The sequence below is a fragment of the Canis lupus genome, chromosome 17 (genome assembly GCF_011100685.1).
Source record: "Canis lupus familiaris isolate Mischka breed German Shepherd chromosome 17, alternate assembly UU_Cfam_GSD_1.0, whole genome shotgun sequence".
Lineage (NCBI taxonomy): Eukaryota > Metazoa > Chordata > Mammalia > Carnivora > Canidae > Canis > Canis lupus.
In genome coordinates this window covers 31,599,357-31,622,307 of record NC_049238.1, presented here as the reverse complement: position 1 = coordinate 31,622,307, position 22,951 = coordinate 31,599,357, and the positions used below count along the sequence as shown (strand labels likewise).

Genomic DNA, 22,951 nt, shown 5'->3' with positions numbered 1-22,951 from the left:
CAATACCACTTCTTTGGTATTCCTGCTAAAAACCCATTATCTGAATCTATTCATGAGGAAACATTAATTGAACCCAGTAGAGGTACATTCTACACAATAACAAGCTTGTACTCTTCAAAATGTCAGGTCATAAAATAAAAAGTAAAGATAATGAACTATTTTGGATTTTATTTTATTTTTATTTATTTATTTTTTTTTATAAATTTTTATTTATTTATGATAGTCACAGAGAGAGAGAGAGGCAGAGACACAGGCAGAGGGAGAAGCAGGCTCCATGCACCGGGAGCCCGACGTGGGATTCGATCCCGGGTCTCCAGGATCGCGCCCTGGGCCAAAGGCAGGCGCCAAACCTCTGCGCCACCCAGGGATCCCTATTTTGGATTTTAAAAGATTAAAATGACATGACAACTAATGTACTGTATAATCCTGGATTGGTAATTTTTTTTTTTTTTTTTTTTTTTTTTTTTTTATTTATTTATGATAGTCACAGAGAGAGAGAGGTGCAGAGACACAGGCAGAGGGAGAAGCAGGCTCCATGCACCGGGAGCCCGACGTGGGATTCGATCCCGGGTCTCCAGGATCGCGCCCTGGGCCAAAGGCAGGCGCCAAACCGCTGCGCCACCCAGGGATCCCTATAATCCTGGATTGGATCCTGAAACAGAAAAAATGGTTCTTTTTAATGGCAAAAAAATAGTATTAGGAAAATTGGTGAGATTTAGTAAGGTCTAATATTATATTATATTATATTATATTATATTATATTATATATCCCAGTTTTGGTAATTTTACTGTGTTATGTAAATGGATTGTCCTTTAAAAATACACACTAGAGGAACCTGGGTGGCTCAGTGGTTGCGTGTCTGTCTTCGGCTCAGGTTGTGATCCCCAGGTCCTGTGATCAAGTCCTGCATTGGGCTCTCCACAGGAAGCTTGCTTCTCCCTCTGCCTATGTCTCTGCCTTACTCTGTGTCTCTCATGAATAAATAAATAAAATCTTAAAAAAGAAAAATACACACTGAAGTATTTTAGTGATAAAGAGATATCATGTCTTACTCTTTAATAGCTCAGAAAAGTAATATAGACAGAGTGACATTAATAAAACAAATGTGATAAAATGTAAATGATTACAGAATCTTGGTGAAGGTGATACAGGAGTTTTTCTCTTTTTTGCAACTTTTCTAGAAATCTAAAATTATTTCAAAATAAAAGAATACCAAAAAGAGAGGGAATTCCTAGTTTGCTAAGAGTTTTTAAATATGAATGAATGTGGGATGCCTGGGTGGCTTAGCAGTTGAGCCTCTGCCTTTGGCTTGGAGTAATCCCAGAATCCCCGGATGGAGTCCCACATCAGGTTCCCTGCATGGGGCCTGCTTCTCCCTCTGCCTATGTCTCTGCCTCTCTCAGTCTCTCTCTCTCTCTTTCTCTCTCTCTGTCTCTTATGAATAAATAATAAAATATTTTTAAAAAAAAATAAATAATGAAGTTGAGTTTTATCAAATTCCTTTTCTGTATCTACAAAGATGAATATATACATTTTCACTTATACTATTAATTGGTATACAGTGAGATTTTAGTGTTTTTTTGTTTTTTTTTTTTTAGATTTTATGTTAAATCAATCTTGAATGCTTGAAATAAACACACATTTTATGTTTAATATATTACTGGATCAGGCAGCCTGGGTGGCTCAGCGGTTTAGCACCGCCTTCAGCCCAGGGCCTGATCCTGGAGACCTGGGATCAAGTCCCATGTCAGGCTCCCTGCTTGGAGCCTGCTTCTCCCTCTGCCTGTGTCTCTGCCACTCAGTGCTCTCTTTCTGTGTTTCTCATTAATAAATAAATAAAATCTTTAAATATATATATATTATATATATAAATATTTTTATATATATTACTGGATTTGTTTTGCCAATATTTAATTCAGAAGTTTTTTTCATCTTTTTTTAAAAGATTTATTTATTTGAGACAGAGAGAGAGAGAGGAGGAAGGGACAGAGGAAGAAGAAGAGAGAAACTCAAGCAGACTGCCTGTTGAGCAAGGAACCTGCCTCAGGGCTCCATCTCATGATTCCGAGATGACCCGAGCTGAAATCAAGACTCAGACACTTACCAACTGAGCCACCCAAGTGCCTCAGAAGATTTTTCATCTTTGATAAGAGAAAGACTAGTCTGTAATTTTTTCTTGTAATGAACTTCTCAGGTTTGGGGATCCTTTTTCTGTTCTCTGAGTTTGTATATGATTAGTGTTACTTCTTCCTTAAACTTTTAGAAAAATATACTGCTGGTGAAATCACCAGAATCTGGATATTTATTGTGTGAAGATTTTTTTTTTTTTTAATTTTTTTTTTTTTTATTTATGATAGTCACACAGAGAGAGAGAGAGAGGAAGAGACATAGGCAGAGGGAGAAGCAGGCTCCATGCACCGGGAGCCCGACGTGGGATTCGATCCCGGGTCTCCAGGATCGCGCCCAGGGCCAAAGGCAGGCGCTAAACCACTGCGCCACCCAGGGATCCCTGTGTGAAGATTTTTGATCACTATTTTGTTTCTTTGGTTAATATAGTACTATTCAAATTTCCTATTTCTTTGGTGTCACTTGTTATAAGTTGGGTTGTTTCTAGAAATTTTTCATCTAAATTTTCAAATTTATTACATTAAGTTATCTAAAATATTTTTACTTCAACTTTGTAATGTCTGTAGGATCCATAGTGATGTTCCTCTTTCCAAGTCTGAGAGAAGTAATATGTACCCTTTTTGCTTTTGTTTCTGTTTCATATGCATGATCTGACTTGCTATGCACTCATCAGTTTTAGTATTTTTTTCAGTGACTCTACTGTACATTTTTTCATTAATTTTTTCTCTTTACTTTATCATTACCTTTTTTATACTTTCTTCATGTTTAATTTTTTTCCTCTAAGTTCTTGAGATGGATCCTTAAGTATTTCTTCTCTAAAGTTATAAAATTTTTTTTTTTTTTTTTTAATTTTTATTTATTTATGATAGTCACAGAGAGAGAGAAAGAGAGGCAGAGACACAGGCAGAGGGAGAAGCAGGCTCCATGCACCGGGAGCCTGACGTGGGATTCGATCCCGGGTCTCCAGGATCGCGCCCTGGGCCAAAGGCAGGCGCTAAACCACTGCGCCACCCAGGGATCCCTCTTCTCTAAAGTTATAAATTTCAGCCTTTAAGATTATAATTTTCCTACCTAACAGTTTTAGTTTTTATTTTTATGTAGTTCAAAAATTTTTTTTCACTTCCATTGTTATTTTTCTTTGGCTGATGGAATATTTAGAAGTATATTGCCTAATTTCTATATGTTTGGGAATTTTGTAGTTTTTAAAAAGTTGTTGACTGTTAACTGTTCTCTGCTCAAAGAACATACTCTGTATAATTTCAATCTTTTGAAATATGGGGAGGCTTGCTTAATGGCCCAAGTTATTGTCATTTTTATTAAATGTTCATTACTTACATGAAACAAAAGTGAATTCTGCAGTTGTTGCATGAAATATTCCATATGCATCAATTGATTCAATTTTGTTAGTCATGTTGTTTAAATGTTGTATACCTTTACTAAGTTTTGTCTCCTTATTCTTTCTTTTCTTTCTTTTTCTTTTTTTTTTTTTTTTTTGTCTCCTTATTCTTTTAGACACTGACAGATGTAGTAAAGGCTCCACGGGACACCTGCGTGGCTCAGTGGTTGAGCATCTGCCTTTGGCTCAGGGTGTGATCCCAGAGTCTCGGGATCAAGTCCCATATCAGGCTCCCTCCATGGAGCCTGCTTCTCCCTCTGCTTGTGTCTCTGCCTCTTTCTCTGTGTCTCTCATGAATAAATGAATAAAATATTAAAAGAAAATAAAGGCTCCTACTGTGATTGTAGATTTGTCTATTATTCCTTGCAGTTTGTGCAACTCCTTTGTTCTCAATATTTTGTAGTCTATTGTAAATTGTATACAAAATTAGAATTGTTACAACTTCCTGATAAGTTACTGTTTTTATTTATCATGAAATACCACATTATATTTCTAATAATGCTTTTTCCTTAATGTCTACTTTATAATATTATTGTATAGCTATACCAGTTTACTTTGGATTAATGTTTGCATAAAATATCTTTCTTACTTTTACCTTTAACTTTTCTGTGGCATTATTTTATTTACTTATTTACTTATTTATTTTTCCTCTGTCTAGGATTTTATTTTATTTTTTTTCTTAAAGATTTTATTTATTTATTCATGAGAGACACTGAGAGGTGGAGAGACATAGGCAGAGGAAGAAGCAGGCTCCCAACAGGGAACCTGATGTGGGACTCAATCCCCGGACCCAGGATCATACCCTGAGCCAAAGGCAGATGCCCAACCCCTGAGCCACCCAGGCGTCCCTGTCTAGGATTTTATTAGACTATTTTTTCCCTCCACTATACCTGTTTTGGAAGATTGAGACAAAAAGGCACAAACTCACATTAAATAAACAAGGTAAACTAATCAGTTCTACAAAGTGTATTTTGTAAAAGAAGTAGCAATAGGTACCAACCAAAATAAGTCAGGGAGTCCCAGCAAGGACTGTAAGAGAACTCGGGAAGATATACACATGCCCACAATACTGACCCAGTCCCTGACCTCTCTCTGTGAGAAGGCCAGAGCCCAGCACCACTCCCTTCCAGAAGTACTACTGCTTTAAACTGGGACTATGACCCTGGAAATCTAATGGAACAGCTGGTCTGAAGGGGCATGGCGCACTCTCAGGTAATTCTGTGGTATTATTTTAGATTGTAACATATATTTTGAAAAAGCACATATATATTTATTATAATATTGCATTATTAAATATGTATATTTATTTATTAAGATTTATTTACTTATTTTAGAGAGAGAGAGTGCATGCATGCACGAGTGGGGAGTTGGAGGGGAAAAGCAGAGGGAGAAGGAGAGAATCTCAAGCAAACTCTCCACTGAGCATAGAGCCAGATCTCTCCACCCTGAGATCATGATCTGAGCCAAAATCAAGAGTCAGATGCTTACCTGACTGAGCCACCCAGGTGCCCCATCTATTTAAAACCAATATGAGGATGCCTGGGTGGCTCAGCGGTTTAGTGCCTGCCTTTGGCCCAGGATATGATCCTGGAGTCCTGAGACTGAGTCCCACATCAGGCTCCCTGCATGGAGCCTGCTTCTCCCTCTGCCTATATTTCTGTATATATCTGTGTGTCTCTCATGAGTAAATAAATAAAATCTAAAAAAATAAAAAAAAACAAGTATAGAAATCTTTGTTTTTAATGGAATATTATGCATTTATATTTATAGTAATTAATGATATATTTGGATTCATAGTTAACATCTTACTATTTTGTTTTCTATTTATCCTACTTGTTACTTGGTCCTTTTTTCTTATCTTCCTTTGATTTCATTGACTATTTTTTAAAATTATGCTCTCTTCTATTTATGTATTATATATATTTTTTAAGATTTTTATTTATTTATTCATGAGAGGCACAGATGGAGAGAGAGAAAGAGAGAGAGAGAGAGAGGCAGAGACCTAGGCAGAGAGAGAAACAGGCTTCTGTGGGGAGCCAGATTTGGGACTCAATCCCGACACCCCAGCATCACGCCCTAGGCCGAAGACAGATGCTCAACTGCTGAGCTACCCAGGCATCCCTCATTATATTATTTATACATAATTTTACTATTCTCTTAATAGTAATTCTAGAATTTATAATGTGTATCTTTGACTTGTTTCAGCTTAGCAGAAATTAATACTTTTACTACTTCTGAGACAAGATATCCTTGCTGACATCTTCATCAGAGTTGTATACCATTCTGATCTGTTATCTGGGAGTAGACAGATCCTTACTGTTTATGGAAACTGACACTTGTCTGGTTTCTCTCTTTCTGGGTTCAACAGATCCAAATTCTCCCGAAGTCAAGCCATTCCCCTTTATTGGAACCCTCCCCCTGACAGATAGTTGTGTTTTCTGCCTCCCTGAGGCTTTAGAAAATCACCATCTTAACCTCCCTCTATGCTGGAGAAGGGAAAAATACTTCTCATTTTTCTATGATAAGTTTATTGGACAACAAAATGAGGTACAATTTCATAATCAACTAACATCTCATACCTACTAATATATTAGGTTTTAAACCAAACATAATCATAGTATTTCCATGAGAAATTAATTCCAAGTTATAAACACTTATCCTTTGGGGAACTTTAAAAACCCAGTCAACTCATTATACATAATATCGGTAGAATAGCACTTTTCTTCACTTTATTTAGGGAAAGGGAAAACTGCAGAGACCAATGATAAGGCCCCTCATTATTATAGGAATACTCTGGTCACTTTGCTTCAGGGTTTTCTTCAACATTAACATTTACAAATGAGTGAAAATGAGGGAATATATGCTCTCCTATGAAATTGCAAGATATTTTTTGCCTTTGTCTTCACTAGGATACAAATGACATAGAAATAGAGGAGGGTAATAAGAGATATAATTCCCTGAGGTACACTGTGAAGTTAAAAATGCAGTTATATATACAGATGTAGGTAAGTTTTAATTTAGAGAACTTAATTTTGAGTGTTATAGTACTTAGGCCAAATAATCACAAGATAGTGTCCTGGTTTAATGAAATATTACAAAAGTTCATTATGAAATTCTTCAGACACAATGTGGTAGTAGTTTTGGCCTAGCAGCTGTGGCTTTTAATAAAATAACTGCACTGATTCTTAAATTTATCTCATTCTTCAATACCCAACTTTTGGTTCTGAGGAGAGACAATGTGGTCCAGACCTCTTACCATTCCCTATGTTCTTTAGCTTTTTTTTTTTTTTTCTCTTTAGCTTTAATCCTGGACTAATATAGACTTTTACTCTGAGATTTCAAATGTGGTTGCCTCAAGTACCAAACACTTTTTTTCTTTTTAAGATTTTATTTATTTATTTATGCATGAGAGACAGAGAGAGAGAGAGGCAGAGACACAGGCAGAGGGAGAAGGGAGCCTGACATGGGACTTGACCCGGGCCCCCAAGATCCCATCCTGGGCCAAAGGCGGCGCTAAACCGCTGAGACACCAGGGCTGTCCACCAAACACTTTTTACAAGAGGTACTAAGGGTAAATAAAATTCAAAGTAATTAGTTTTTCTTCAACACTCTTTCCTGATTCTACAGATGGAACACTTTTTTGTGTTTTAGTTTCCCTGGGTCACCATTCCTACATGTAGTCCGATAAATATTGGAATGAAGGCAGAATGACAACAAGGTATATTGTACATGGCTATCTAGCATATCGTAAGAGGAAACGTTTTTCCAAAATAATTTGTAAGTTTGGCCTGGAATCATCTGAAAACTGGAAATGATCTATAAAACAAGTCCACAGTCATAAAATATATTTTTAAAATCTGCTTTTACTCATAAGAGATTTTCTACACTTAATCATTCAAGAGCTGATTATCCAGAATGTGTAATATACAAAACCATTATTTCTTCTTTTTCTCCTTCTGCTGCCTGAGTGTTGGTCATTTCACAGTTCATTACTATTCTCTCTCTGGGAAAATAAAAGCAAATGTAGCTCCAACTAGTATTTTCAACATTCTATATAAATGTTTTGTAGGAAGGATAATAATTATTGGTTTATATGTCATTTTTCTTTAATAAGTATTTGGTTAGGTTCCACTGGACACTGGGGAAGAATTTTAAAAGTTCAAGACATTGTCCCTGCTCTTAAGGCTCTTACAATATAATTAGAGAATCAAAATTTATGTTCAATAAACCAAATATTAATGCAAGGCAATATATATTTAAACAACAGAATGAAAGAATTCTGGTCATACAAACATAGTGTACAAAGGAACTTTATTTTTTTTCTACTCCTTCTCAATACTTAATATGTGGCTTCAGCATACTCAGAAAAACAAAAGTCATTTTGATAAAATCATCATAGAATACAAGAGTACCTTCTAGACCTACAGAACTTTATGGAGCATAGCATGGACTAACAAGATTGCCACAGAAATTCTCAATAAGGTAGTGAGACTTGAATTAAATATCAAAAAATGGATGGAGTTTCAACATGAGAAAAGGGGGAATAAAGAAATTTCTGCACCAAGAAAAAAATCCCAGAATTCCAGGATTGAAGGCCCCTATATACTTTTAAATGAAATATTTCGAGCCTACAGCATATAGGAAATAATAATATGAACTCTCCTTTCCCACCAAATTTTATCAAATATTTGCTTTTTGCCATATGTGTTTCAGATCCACTTTTAAGAGGGGACACAGATTTGGCTAAAGGCATCTACATACTCTGTCATTCTCCTTCTTCAGCAGAGGTAACAACTATCCTGAATTTGGAGTTATTATTACAATTAATATTTTAAAATGTTTATCACACTTAGAAATGTGGACTATTGTTTCATGGGTCTGAAGCTAACATAAATGGTAGCATGCTTTACATATCTCCTGCCACTTTCTTGTTTTCACTAGATATTCTATTTTTTTAGATTGATGTATGTTATAGCTCTAGTTCTAGTTCATTTATTTTAACTACAATATAGTATTCCACTGTGTGATCATACAATTTACTGAACCACTCTCAGGTTGATGAACATTTAGGCTGTTTCCAATTATTTTCCTGTTATACATGATGCTTCAATGAATATTCATTTAAATGTCTCCTTATGCATTTAAGGGAGAGTTTCTTGGATATATATAGAGAGAAGTGGAATTGTTAAATGTAAGAAAAGGGCCTCTTTAGTTTTAATAGATATTGCTAAATTGTCTTCCGATGTAATTGTACCAATTTATTCTCTACTCAGTAGTGTATAAGAGTTCCCAGATCTTCCTTATCTTGCAATTCTGATGACTACACCACCGACTTGGAACTGCCAGAGTACCCTGGAGTCAATTCTTCCTGTAATCTTGCTGTGTCAGTGATGCTCCCAGATGGATCTCGTTATGAACTAGCCTGGCCTAGGCTTAGAAGAGAGATCCATCCTCTCAGAGAGAACTGGGAAAGAGTAAAGCCAGAATGGTATAATGGCTGAGGATTGCATGCACATTTTAACCATTTTTGCGTTTCCTCATATATAGCACAACCTGAATCTCAGTAAGCAAGGCTCAGTAGATGTTCAATTAACTGGATCTAATCGTTAATCCTGATCTGTTTCTGTCTTTCACTTCTCTAACCTTCAATTTCCTCATCTATAAATTATGGATGATAATAATTTAAGGAATCATTCCAAAGATAAAATAAGTTATAAATGTAAAAACATGTATACCTTTTAAAAAGCAATGTAAATTAAGTGGTAAAAGATTTGAAAGCTGTTTCTGTGTCATGACTTAGTATGACCAGATAACATTGTAGCAGTTCAGAACCATTGCCAAATTTCTCATTGGCGTTCTTCTTGCAACCCTAATAAGTCCTGGTGTCCCACCTATGTCAGACTCTGCTTAGGATCACAGTAATTTTAAAAAGGTATTCCAACCTTTGTTTATCTTTATTGCTCTCAAAGAACATCAGAGGAAGCCATTTATGGTTACAGAGGCACACTTGCATTCCATTCTATTCTCTCTAGTCTTATATATAACCTCTAAACTCTTTCTCTAGAACCCAGTTTGTTGGTATTTTTGGCCATCTCCCTTCTCCCTTTCTTTCAACACTTTAAAGGTTCACTTAGCTCCTTTCTGGCTTACTTATCCTTCTCTTCTCACTTCTCCACTCATGTCTCTACTCCCCTTACCTTAAATTCTGCATACAAATATATCAAGCTAGGACAGGCTAGAAAACACTGCCTGGGAGAAGAACAGGTATTCATATCTTAATAATCATCCCAGAGCAGAAGTTCTTGTTATGGAAGTCAGTAACACTATTTTCACTTTGAATGTTTTTTAAAAAAAAGGTTCATAAACACTTTTTGCTCCTTTTAAGTTGTTCTCTCTTTCTTAAGAAGGATTGTGCAGAGGGAGAGAGAGAGAGAGAGAATCTCAAGCAGGCCCATCGTGGGGCTCAATCTCGTGACCCTGAGATCATGACTTGAGCAAAAATCAAGAGTCCAACGCTTAACCCACTGAGCTACCCAGACTCCCCTAAGTGGTCCTTAAAAAAAAATGAAGGAAAGAAAAAGAGGTTGCTCACCATTGCTCTACACTCTCAAACTTTTCACTTGGAGTATCCCATGATTCTACCATCTTTATTTCTATGACTCACATTTACACATCATGATCTAATTGCCTTTTGCACTTCCTAAATCTGTCACTGCCCTTGTGATGTCCCTTCCTTGATGCTCTTCAAAATTAACATGCTTCAAAGTAAACTCTTATTCATTCCAAATTTAGTTTCCCTTCAGGACTTCCATATTTTCATTGTTGGCATTTTAAGAGACATGTTTATTGCCCAGGTGTAGTATTATTAGAAGAGGAAGAGAATGGGGACAAAAACACTAAGAGACTTGCACCATGTAGCAGAAAACAGACCACATTCAGATTTGCAGACATGATGTTGGATTGATTTGGAATGACTGGCAAGTGCTCTCCTTAGGTGAGAGGTAAACCCTAAATATTGGTATCAGCAACTTAAAAGTGTTACACTTTTTGGCATTAAAAGTTCATATAGGGGAGTGGAGGGAAGGGTAACTAGGTGATAGGCATTAAGGAGGGCATGTGATGTAATGAGCACTGGGTGTTATATAAGACTAATGAATCACTGAACTCTACCTCTGAAACTAGTAATGCACTGTATGTTAATTAACTGAATTTATATTAAAGCAAATAAATAAAAGTTCATTTAACATTTTCAGATATTGGCGCCACATTGAGCTTGAAAAAGGCTATTTACAAACTTCATTTGGCAGCTTAGCCATTTGTAAATAAAATACAAAGCAGCAGGGAAATGGTTCATGAGTTTCCTTCCTTTTGTTATTCTATCAACACATGTTTAAACTATCCTGATGGTGTCAGATGTTTATCTGGGAAAGTTAATACTAACACATGAGTCCTGATTTAAACATATATATTTTTTAAAGTATTTTTGAGTGACCCAAATGATCAGATTCCAGGCAAAGTTTTGACTCCAATACTGAGAAGAGGTATACCTTGATCCAAATGGGCTTTGCTATGAGCTCAGACCCTGCCAATGAATCCAGCTCCTGGGCCATTGATCTGGGTCAGTCTGAGACTTGGGCTATCTATACATCACCTTGAATATGACCAGGGAGTAAAGAAATAATGGAAAACCCCTGGCAAGTTATTTGAATTATTTAACAGAGCTTTTATTGCTACCTTTTTGTCTGTTTTGATCAAGAAGACAAACCTTCAGTCCAGGTTTAAACCAAATTAGAAAATAATTAATTAATTAAAAAAACAAATTAGAGGATTTTTTTTTCCCAAAGAGATGAATTTTCTAATTTATAAGCAGATTGCTTTATTACAGGTTTTGTTGGGAGTAGGGGTTGGAGTCCTCTGAAGGGAGGAAAAATAACTAGAACAAAGCTTCTTTAAAAAAAAGACCGGTAGGATAACACCCTGGGTAGTAATCTACTCCAGAAACAGAGTGTATGTAACCACATTTGTTCTAGACTAACTTGATCTGGTCCAACAGTGGCCTCACTCTGTATTTGGGAACAAAGGTACAGGGCAACACACTTTAACTGGGGAGATCAAAGGGGAACTGTAGGCTAAATATTATGTAAAAGGAAACCAGGGAAACACTATGCTCAAATCGATCATGGGATAAAAGATGAATACAATCAGGAGTTTCATCAATTAGATTATCTCAGCATCTCTCAATCTCTCACCCAGTCTGTATTCCACCTATACTTCCTTGCAATCCTTCCATACTTTGTCATCTATTTTTCACACAGCCTCAAGGATTAGCTGAGTCTAAAAAGGTATCAATTACCCCCTTTTAAGGGGGTGCTGCACCCCCTTAAAACCCAAAGAGCACCCCCCTTAAAATCCTGGCTTCTCAACAAGATTGGAAGTTCTTATCTATCTAAGTAAGGTTTTAGGCTTCTGTCTGACTTTTCTTTGCAAGATCTCACCTGGAAGCAATATTGGGTAGAAGTACAACAAAACTCCCTGTGTTTTTGTTGTTGTTGTTATATATGGGTTGGTGATGAGAAGATGATATCTGGTCTGATAAACTGTTGACAAGGCAGGAACTTTACAGTAGGATGCATGAGACCGGGGTTCCTGTCCCTGGCATTTTATAGCAATGAGGGTTCAAGAATGCCTCTGATGATCTGATTTAGAGGGAAGCAATTATGAGTTTGGGGGATTTTTATTCTTTTTTTTTTTTTATATTTTAAAGATTGTATTTCTTTACCTGAGATAGCAAGAGAGTGGCGGGGGTGGGTGGAGGGGACGGACAGAGGGAGAGGGAGAAGCAGACTCTCCGCTGAGCAGGGAGACTGATGTGGGGCTCTATTCCAGGACCCAGAGATCATAATCTGAGCCGAAGGCAGACGCTTAACCGACTGAGCCACCCAGGCACCTCCAGGGTTTTGAAGATTTTAAAAATTAGGACCCAGGGCCAGGTTTGGATTTGAGGATTGTATAATTTCAATGGCATCCCCTGGTGTCAAGCAGTACAGTGACCCTGAGTTGTTGTGGCTATAAAAAACCCTGAAAGTTTAGGCTATAATAGAGTGTTCAAATAACAGATAGTTAACAATTTTGCCATAGTCAACATTGACCAAACTGCATTTGGAATACTGAACTCACTTCCTGGTGCCAAATTTTAAAAAGATATTAATGAATTAAATGTGTTCATAATAAGGGAACCTAGATGAGATGTATGAAGATTATGATGTATGGGAGAATATAACTAAGAGGAGACACAATAGTAGAAAAAGGACTATGAACTTCAATAATTAGATTGGCACTCACCTCCATAATGACAGATCTGACGAAACTTTTCTCTCTCTCTCTTCCTTAATCTCTCTCTGGAATTTAACTCAGCTTGATCACTCTCTTAAAATTCCCTCCTTTGCTGCATTGATATCAATTGTACTAGTTGATGGTAAGCTGAATTTGAAGTGCAAGATGCACATGTGAAGGATAAAGAGGAAAGGGAGCAAGAGTAGGAAGGCTTTCAGACTGCAATGCATGGCTTAAAACTTGTGAAAGGAGAGAAAGAAGGAAGAAGGCCTGGGGAGGAAGAGCCTCAGTCTGCAGGGAAGCTCTGAGACTAGACCAGTGATGCCAATGGGGTGCCCCATAGCAAAGGTTGTCCAGTAGAGGAAATTGCATTGGGGAGGAATGACGGGCTGTGCTCAGTCACTGGTTGGGAGCATCTGGGGAGATTGAGACCTCTGCATGAAGGCTGTGATGGATGCCAAAGGCATGGTGGCTAGAGGCTGTCAGTAATTCACACTCCTTACAGCATATGCTTCCTTGAAGGGAATCCTAAGTGGTGCACTCCTATGGCTACCACACCATTCCATTTCCACATATCATATTGGATCTCACCTTCCTAGCCTCCTTTGCTAGATTCTCTGCCTTTGCTCACAGTTTAAATGTTGGGGTTTTCTAGGAACCCATTTTCTGCCTATTTCATTTATTTTCCCTATGAAAATTCATCTCAACCCACAATTCAAATACATGACTGAAAGGGGATGCTGAGTTCATATGTTAACTCAGACCATCTTTTTTCTCCTAGGTGGACTGCTACAATGGCCTCTGAACTATTCTCCTAACTCATCTCCAGTCCTGCCACCTGACTGCAACTCATTCTCCATCTGTAGCTGGTGGAGTATGTCTAAAGAGCAAAAGAGATCACCCTGCTCCTGTGCTGAAAACCCAACAGCACTCTTAAGAAGAAATGCCTGGATGGCTGGGTGGCTCAGCGGTTGAGCATTCTGCCTTCGGCTCAGGGCTTGATCCCAGTTTTGGGATCAAGTCCCACATCAGGCTCCCTGTGAGGAGTCTGCTTCTCTCTCTGCCTCTCTCTGTGTCTCTCATGAATAAATAAAATCTTTAAAAAAGGAAATGCAAATTATTTAACATAATTTACATGCTCCTTAATGGACCAGTCCTTGCTTACCACACTAGCCTCTCCTGCTACTCTCCTTAAACAGAACTACTTGTTTCTTTGGATGTAAACACTGTACGCTTGGTATGGAGTATAGGTTTTTGCTTGCCTAATTCTCTACTTGTCTTTTAAGTCTCAGCCTAGAGGTTCCTTCCTCTGTGAAGTCTTCCATAACCTGTGAAGACTAGATTTGGTACCCTCCTATGCGATCCTAGGAACTATGTGATAAAAAGCGGGTGGACTCTTGGTTGTGAATCTACAGAAGGCAGTGAAACCCCACTTGGGTGCTAAGCATTGGAAATAATATAACAATATTTTATATATCAGAACTTGTCTCAGGGTATATCCTATATGAGATAGAAAGGAATACTATGATAAATAGTTTGGTGTGGGTGACAGTTCTCTCAAGGACATGATAGACAAATATTCTCAATCCAGTCACTCCCATCCCCCACCCCAGGCCAACCCTAGACATTTGGAAATATGTGCGGCTATTTTTGTGGTTGATGTCAGTGTGGCTGGGAGCAGTACTGAAATAGAGGACAGCCCCACACAAGGAAGAATTGTCCTACCCTAAGTGCTAATAAAACCTCCATTGAGAAATAACTGTGCTGGGACATATGCAAATTTGGGAGAACTGAATTGCTCAGAATATCAGGGTGGAAGCTGAAAGCTTACACCTGAGGACTTCCATCTCCACCTATTCCCCATGCAGAGCTCCACCTTACCTTAAGTAAATGAATATATTATTTTAAAAAATATTTAAAGAAAAATTTAAAATATATATTGGCTTGAAAAAGAGCCAAATTGTTAGCCTGATGTAGGGCTTGATTGTTAGCCTAAGTAGCACCTAACATCTCCTTCTGGCTCTGCTTCCCTGCACCCTAGGACTCATCTCATTGTAAAGGAATTATCTGAGAATTTGTCTGTAACCCAACCATGCCTTGTTACACGGTTAGAACCTAATATAGTGTTTGGAACATAACAGATACTTAATAACTCCTAAACTATGACTCTCAACATTTAAAAATTAGCCCTGACATCCTTTCTAAGTTTCAACTCTATTTTTTGTCACCAATTTTACGTTTCTAGTTGAACATCTCCACCTTAATAGATATGAAGCAGAATCATTTACTTTGACTCAACACTAAAATCCTCCCCCAAATAACCCTAATACCTCCTACTATGGTAAATACTATCACCCTCTTGGGACCTTCCTGTTGTCTAAGCCTACACATCACCCATTGTTTGCCTGCTTCCTCACCCCTTCAAACCTTCAATTCCACCTTCTAATGATCTTTGTGTTCTTTCTCTTCTCTCTGGCTTCAGCATCCTTGGCCTTAAATCAGGTTCTCTTATATATATTATTGCATTTGTTTCCTAAATAATATCTCCATGCCCATCCCCATGACTGTCATCCTTTAAAACCTAAAATAGGTGGGTGGGAGATTGGGTTAAATAGGCGATGGGGCTAAGGAGTACGCTTGTCGTGATGAGCATCGAGGGATGTATGAAATGGTTGAATCACTATATTGTACGCCTGAAATTAATCTAACCCTGTAAAAAAAAAATAGTTACACTTATACCAATAAATAAATAAAAAAATAAAAAATAAATAAAACATTCTAAAAAATATTCAAAATAATAGTAATTAGTATTTTGTGGGCTTGCTGTGGCCCAGGCACTACTGACTTTAAAATGTATTTTATTTATTTATGTTTAATGATTTATTTATTTATTTATTTATTTATTTATTTATTTATTTATTTATTTATTTATTTAAGGGACAGAGGGAGAGAAAGCATGAGTGGGTAGAGGTGCAGAGAGAATCTCAAGCTGACTCCCTGCTGAGGGTGGAGTCTAACTCAGGGCTTGACCCCATGACCAAGGAGATCATGACCTGAGCTGAAACCAAGAGTCAGATGCTTAACTGACTGAGCCACCCAGGTGCTCCTTAACATACATTTTAGTTTTATCTCCAGAGCAGCCCCATTTTGAAATAACTTTTGAAGGTCATTCAGTAGGGGACAGAGATAAGATATGAATCAGGTAGGTAGCCTGCCTGGCTCAGAGCTGTGCTAGACTAGGCTATATAACATCCTGGAACTCTGTCGTTGCTTCACATATGTCTGGGTCTGATTCTCCTCCTCTCATGGATGACCTGGTTGTAGGGTCTTTTTCTGAGCTAAGGCTTGCTCCATGTTCCTTTCTCAGAGCTCTTGGCATACTGAAATGTGAGTGGTGATTATGAAGTCGGTAAACCAAAGAAGCAGATCCAACGGGTGGTTAGACAGAAGTCCGAGACTAAAACTGAAAGTTGGTACAGAGACTAAAGAATCCCTAAGCTACAGACTGATGAAGGATGGGCTAAGAGAAGGGTGGTCTGGATATACTGTCCATCTTGGCCTTTACCTGCTCCCTACAGTGTGATGCTTACATAGGTGGGTGCTTTAAGGGGGTAGGGCTAAGCAGTCAGCCTGGAGTGTATGCCCTCCCCTTTACTTCTCTGGCTAACTCCAACACATTCTTTAAGATTTAGCTTTAACATCCTTCCTATATATCACAGTTTTGTGAGACTGCAAACTCCCTGAGAGCAAGGCACTGTGGTTTTCTTCTCTATTTTCTGTACCACTAGAATCTAATAATCTTTGACTCTTTTTTTTTTTTCTTTTGAGGTTAATCGTTGACTCTAAATGCATGACAAGGAGGCAGGTATTGATTTAGCATAAGAGAAATTTTAAAAAGTATACTGTAAAGCAGAGTATGGGTTAGTGGCTAAGAGGAGTCAGGCCTTTGTGTCTTATCCTCTGCTCAAATTTCAACTTCCTTTAGTTTGAGCCAGTTTAATCTGCCTATACCTCAAAAAATAATGATAATACCTATGTCATCAAGTTGTTGTGAAAATTAAATGAGATAATACACGGAAATATTTGGCTCAGTTCCTGGCACTGTGTAGGCACTTGGTAATGTTAGATGTGACTATTGTTTTTGTTGTTATTATGATCATTCTCTAGCACTATCTTATAACAAGGTGAGTTGCTTTGGGGAGCAGTGAATTTCCTTTTACTGAAGGTATTCAACTAGCAATAAACTCAGGAAAGATGGTATAGATGCAGTTCTTGAATTGAAAAGAGTAGATGACTTCTAAGGATGTTTCTAATCATAGAAGAGGGAAGCTATTTCTCGGATTCAAAGAAAGTGTGATCATTAGTGTTACTTCTAGCAACGTTGAGGAGCATTGGAATAGGAAAAACAAAGACATCAGATTTGGCATCTGCATGTATATTGTACAAAAAACAAAATATTTTAGGCTTTGTGAACAGTTAATTGCAAAAGCCTTTTTATTTATGCTGTAACCCTATGGCAAATCAGGCCCTTACATGAAAATCAATCCTTTTTCAAAAGGACTAGCTTGGCCTTGCCAAAATGGAACAAACAAAACCTTAAAGACCGGTTCAGCCCTACTGAAATGTCTTTTCTCTTTGAAAGAAGTCTATTAGTGATGCAAATGCAGTTATCTGCACAGATGATAATCCCAGCAAACAAAACAGTGAAACCATTACCAGGTTCTTGTGCTGAGAATTTGGCTTTCCTGTATTGAAAAGGCAGAGAAAAAGAGCAGAACTGATTCCTATTTGGGATAGTTTATTAGGTCTGCTTATCTGAATCCTGGACTAATTATTCTCATGTTTGGCTTAAAGAGACCAAACAATTCTTCAAATGTGGACAAGAAATGTGGACAAGAAAGGCTTGCAGTCTGGGTTCCCAGCAAGTGCCATAAACAGGCAAAAGCAGGAATGGAGTAACATTTATATTCAGGAGTTTAATTCTCAAGATACCAGAGCCTTAAGGTAAGATCTATCATGGGTAGAAAAAAACAAAACAAAAAAAAACCCACGATAAGGACTCATATAGCAGTAATTTAAGTTATATGCACGTATTAACTGATGCTTTAATTAAAAATGAAGACAATTGTAAGGTTACTTGAGTAGGCGAAGAGATGGTCATTTCCCAACATCTTCTAGTCAACAGATACTCAGATAAACAACTTCTTTGAGAACTTAATAAATATGCAATCTTACTGTAGGCAAAGTTGATTATACTTATTTTATCCTTAAGAGGTTTGGGCATTAGGGAACACTAGTGGTCAGAAGGTGTGGTGCCTATGGATATTAGGAAGACATTTCTGAAACAAAACTCCAAGTGGTACCGTCCAAGTGGCCATCGATTAAAGCTTGATTAAAGCTTTTGGAAAGGCCTAGTGGACAATGTATTGAGAACAGAAAATTAACCCATGTTCACATGCTTGCCTGCACAGGGAGTAACAGTTGGAGCTGGTGTCCACATAGATTGGCTGTTAATGCTCACAATCTGGGTCTCACGCAGGGTGGGGTTGTGGGTAGGTCAACCAAAGAGCTTCCGCATCATCCTTATGTTTACACTTCAGGTGCAGGACGGATCTTGTTCACGCTCCACCCTCCACAACCTCTCCCTCGCAAGGTTGCTCCACAGCTTGGGCTGTCCCCGCCCGGGTCTTTGATAATCCAGCGTCTCTGGAGAAGAAGGTCAATCACTGCTTTAGTTCTAGGCTCTGCCTGCTTCCCACGCCCTCCACTGGGGCTGGCGGGCGGCCTCGCAGCGTGTTTTTCCCCCAGAGCTTCCCACGCCCTCTCCACTCCACACGCCTCCTGGCTGCTCTCCGGGCCTGCCCTCTTCTGCACCTCGGGCCCGGGCCCAGTGTCGGGTATCCAAGCTAGCACGGCTCACTCCTCTCAGGGGCTCTCCTCATGGCCACTCCTTCTCTGCAATCCCGGAAAATCTCTGATGCTCGGCTGTGTCCTAGGTATAGATGCTTAAAAAAAATAAATAAATTGGGGACACTGGCTGTCTTGCAAATTAAAACTATACCAGCTGCTTACGGTTGGGACGTTGAGAGGGCAACATCCAACTTTGCCGTTCGGGTGAATCAGCAGCGAACGGGAGCTACTTTCCACCACCCCACGGCCCCCTGGGGCAGGCACGCCCTCGGGAACGCGACGCGGGAGCGGGGCCCCCGGCGGCCTGGCCGCCCGCCCGCCCACGCCCGGCAGGCGCGCGGAGCCGGAGCCGGAGCCCGAGCCGGAGCGCGCACGGGGCCGCACGCGCGCGGGGCCGGGGAGCGCTCCCTCCGGGATCGCGGCTGCGCAGTCGGGCCGGAGCCGGGAAAAGGGGGAGGAGGGTGGAGGAGCCGGAGTAAGGGGAGGGGGAGGAGCGGCGAAGGCGGAAGCCATGTTGGAGTTGCACCCCGAGCGAGGGGCTGCGAGCGTTCTCCTCTCCTTGTGGGTGTGACCCGGGTTCGGCGCGGCGGCGGGCTGCGGGGGCGGGGACGGTTAGCCTGGGCGGCGGCGGCGGCGGCGGCGGCGGCGGCGGCGTGAGAGGAGCGGCGGCGGCGGCCGCAGCGTGGAGCCGGCCGATTGTGACCACCGGGGGAGCAGGGGGCCGGCCGCGGCTCCCACTCTCCGTGTGGCCCCCTGAGCGCCCCCCCTCCCCGGCCCGGGAGGGAGGCGGGGGGCACCCGGGGCCCGCCATGAACCCCGGCTTCGATCTGTCCCGCCGGAATCCGCAGGAGGACTTCGAGCTGATTCAGCGCATCGGCAGCGGCACCTACGGCGACGTCTACAAGGTAAAGGCGAGGGGCCGCGCGCCGCGGAGGCCGCGGGGTCGGGACCCGCCGCGGGGAGGGCGGGGGGCGCCGCCGCCGCCGTCTGGGCGCCCGCGTCCGCGCTGCCCCTCTGAGGGAGACGCGGGCGCCCGGGAGCTGTGGGGGAGGAGGAGGAGCAGGAGCTGGAGCTGGAGCTGGAGCTGGAGCGGGCGCCCGGGGCTCCGCTGCCTTGGAACGAACAAAGGGCCAAGCGGGTAACCCCGAGACCTCGGGGCGCTTACCTGAGCGCTTCCCTGGACGCGAGCGGGCCGCTCTCCTCAGCACAGCGCGGAGTGGGGCTTGTCGTTTGTTGCATTGACAGGGTCAGTGCGACGGCCCCGCTGGCGGGGCGTTTGGCGTATGTCAAACCTGTGTGCGTCCGACGGAGCTGGGACGGCCCGCTGGGTAGGTCTGCCGCTACTGCCCCCCACCCCCGGGCCGGCAGTAGTTACCACTGCCACAGCCGCCCCCCTCAGCCTTTTTTGCCTCTTAGCATCCGCATGCCATCTTTTAATTTTCCAAGTAAAAAAAAAAAATTTTTTTTCCCCAAGTAATGACTTTCGTTAGTTAAAGAGATCTCGTTAGTATAATTTTTCTTTTTCTTTTTTTTTTTTTTTTTTTACCCCTGTTTTGGAGGAAAAAGCAACTTTGTTTTCTCCAGATGGAATTGGACTATGATGCCTCATTAAACTTGTTTTTGTCAGTGACACAGAAGATTCAGCCTTTTTTTTTTTTTTTTTTTTTTTTTAAAGCGAATTGAATACTCAGGAAAGGTAGTGGCTTGACTAGGTTAGAATTCAAAGGGTATTAGTCGTACAGCATTCCTGTTGTAGAGGGACCCCTTTTAAATGTGGGAGATAAATCACTCTTTCCCTGGCCAGCTCAACTCTTGGCCTCGCAGAGACTGCCAGGAAGCGGATAGTGCCAAATGTGGCAGCAGTCTTGATTTAGTTGTGTATCTTCTTACTGGTGACTGGAGTGGAACTCCTCTTGTTTCACATGACATCTGAGGATGCACAGAGAAACTTAATTTTACTTTGGAAAGTTTAGTCCTAGCTAAACTTTTTGCCCGTGGTTTAGCAGTAGGTTTTTGGCTTTTACTTCAGTAAAACACGTATGTCCCCTCACAATGCAGCTAGGATTCTGCATTTGTTTTGTTTCGTGGTTGATTCGCCTTCTGTCATCATTTGTCTCGTCAGTTTTTCTCATAAGATAGTATAGGCGGTTTGTGTACACCTGTTGTGTATAAGGTACTGGACATGTAAGCACTTGGGTTGTAGCAGGAAAAGAGACCTATTCCTAAGTCTTACTTGGAGTTTATATTTCTGAGGGAGCAAGAAGAACATTAAACGACCATTTGGATAATTATTTTATTGCAGTTTTATTTTGTGCTGCCCAGGAGAAAAGAAGATTAGGATTAGGGTTATGAATGCAGAAACAGGAGGACCTGATCTCCTTTGGGGAGTCAGAGGCAGTGGGGAGAGAAGATTATGCCAGATAGAGCATAATCTGAGAAGGCTGTGAGGACCCAAGGAACCAGGGTAAGGATTTGAAAGACCTCAGTGGCCTGAACAGTCAGGAGAATAGATCATACAGGCCTCTTAGGTCCCTTAAGGAGGTCAGATTTTTCTCTAGGGCAATGGGGAGCCATTGCAGGGTTTTATGTAGAGGAGTAAAATTAGATTTAAAAGATCTACTTTACTGGAGTGTAGATTGGAGAGGAAAAGAACAGTTAGGCAGCCATTGTAATAGTCCAGGTAAGAATAACCGTGGCTGTTTTGGAATTGGTAGTGATTATGAAAGTTGAAGCGAATGGATCCAAGTAGATTAGAGCTGGTTAAGGGAGTCTAATTACATTCAGTTGGGGACACCTGAGTGGTTCAGTAGTTGAGCGTCTGCCTTCCGCTCAGGGCATGATCCTGGACTGGAGTCCCAAGATCGAGTCCCACATCAGGCTCCCTCTGCCTGTGTCTCTGCCTCTCTCTCTCTCTCTCTCTCTGTCTCTCATGAATAAATAAAATCTTTCAAAAAAATTACATTCAGTTGAAAAGTTAACTAAACTTTAATGTGTCAGTCCTAGGTGGCAGTGTGTACAGTAAGTTCTTTTCAAGTTCTTTACAAAAATAATTGGCCATGTATTTACTATATTTAGAAAAAACAGCTGGTAGTTAAGCCACATGATTAAAAAGTAAAAAAAATTAAAGCCTGTAATTTCCTGAGGACATCTAAGTCCAATACAGGTATAAGTTGATTACTCTTGTCATCTGTTTAAGGTAATGATAATGAGAACTAACATTTATGGAGTGCTTATTATTTGCTAGGCACTGCTCTAAGATTTTCCATGTATTAATTTATTTACTCCTTGCAGCAACCCTATGAAATAGGTGCTCTTATTAATTCCATTTTGCATTTGAGGAAATTGAGGCACAGGTAAATTGCAGTAATTTGCCAGAGTTGGCAAGTGGCAAAGCCACAGTTTGAACCTTAGCCTTTAGAGACTGCATTTAAAAAAATTTTTTTTTTTTAAATTTAAGTCAGAGAGCACAAGCAGGGGAGGAAGAGAGGGAGAAGGACAAGCAGACTCCCCACGGACTGGATCCCAGGACCCTGAGATCATAACCAGAGCAGAAGTAAAATGCTTAACTGACTGAACCACCCAGGCCACCCAAGACTGCATTCTTAATAATAGCAGTACTGCCTCTATAAAGATGGGATATGAGCAGATAGCATATTACTGAGTTTCCAGTGGAGAAATTAAGGCACAACTGTAGTTCAGCACATTGAGTTGTAGCCACTCTGTGAGAGTGGATCTTTAAGTAGTAGTTGGAATACCTAACTCCTGCTGTGCAGCCAGGGCTCATTGTTTTTGTAGAGTCTGCCAAGTGGACATCAGATAATAGATGCTTGATCCCTGCCTGCCAGACTCTTCCCATACCAAGGGCCCAAAGCAGAGAAACTCCGTGTGGTTTTTGGCATCATACCCCCTCCTTGCTAAATAACCCAAAGCTTAAGCTTTTTGTATTTTTGTCTGTAATCATGTCCATGTATAAAGATAACAGATTTTTTGTATTTGTTTTGCTGTTTTAGATTTTTCTTATTTATACAAATTGTGTTGATTAGAGAGGAGTGCATTAGAGGATTTGTTTTCAAAAGCCAGTATGTATAATTTGCTCCTTAATTTGTGTTTAGGTGCTAAAAATGGAATGATCACATTAAGTAAATAAGAGATCTAATTATTTATAGTCATTCTTAGAAGGTGGG

General features: G+C 40.2%; 1 protein-coding gene, 1 long non-coding RNA gene and 1 pseudogene across 6 annotated transcripts in view; 1 reads left to right on the top strand and 2 right to left on the bottom strand.

Moving 5' to 3' along the window:
• Positions 1–7,851: 7,851 nt before the first annotated feature.
• On the bottom strand, positions 7,852–7,926 carry LOC119864022 (annotated as a pseudogene).
• A 9,400-nt stretch (positions 7,927–17,326) lies between these two features.
• Positions 17,327–20,117, bottom strand: LOC111090583. Its single transcript, XR_005372333.1, has 2 exons — positions 19,933–20,117; positions 17,327–18,862 (listed from the first exon to the last, which is right to left on the bottom strand). It is a non-coding gene; the product is annotated as an uncharacterized LOC111090583 (long non-coding RNA).
• The window catches only part of MAP4K3 (mitogen-activated protein kinase kinase kinase kinase 3), a 187,448-nt gene continuing 183,914 nt past the window's right edge, over positions 19,418–22,951 (top strand). For 2 of the 5 annotated variants that reach the window (XM_038561331.1, XM_038561329.1), the window contains exon 1: positions 19,418–19,672. In XM_038561331.1, the coding sequence (XP_038417259.1) occupies positions 19,577–19,672 (96 nt within the window). In that variant the 5' untranslated portion in view covers positions 19,418–19,576. Of the gene's footprint in view, positions 19,673–20,035; positions 20,096–22,951 lie in introns of those variants that run through there. The other 3 variants (XR_005372332.1, XM_038561332.1, XM_038561330.1) reach the window with 3 other exon arrangements.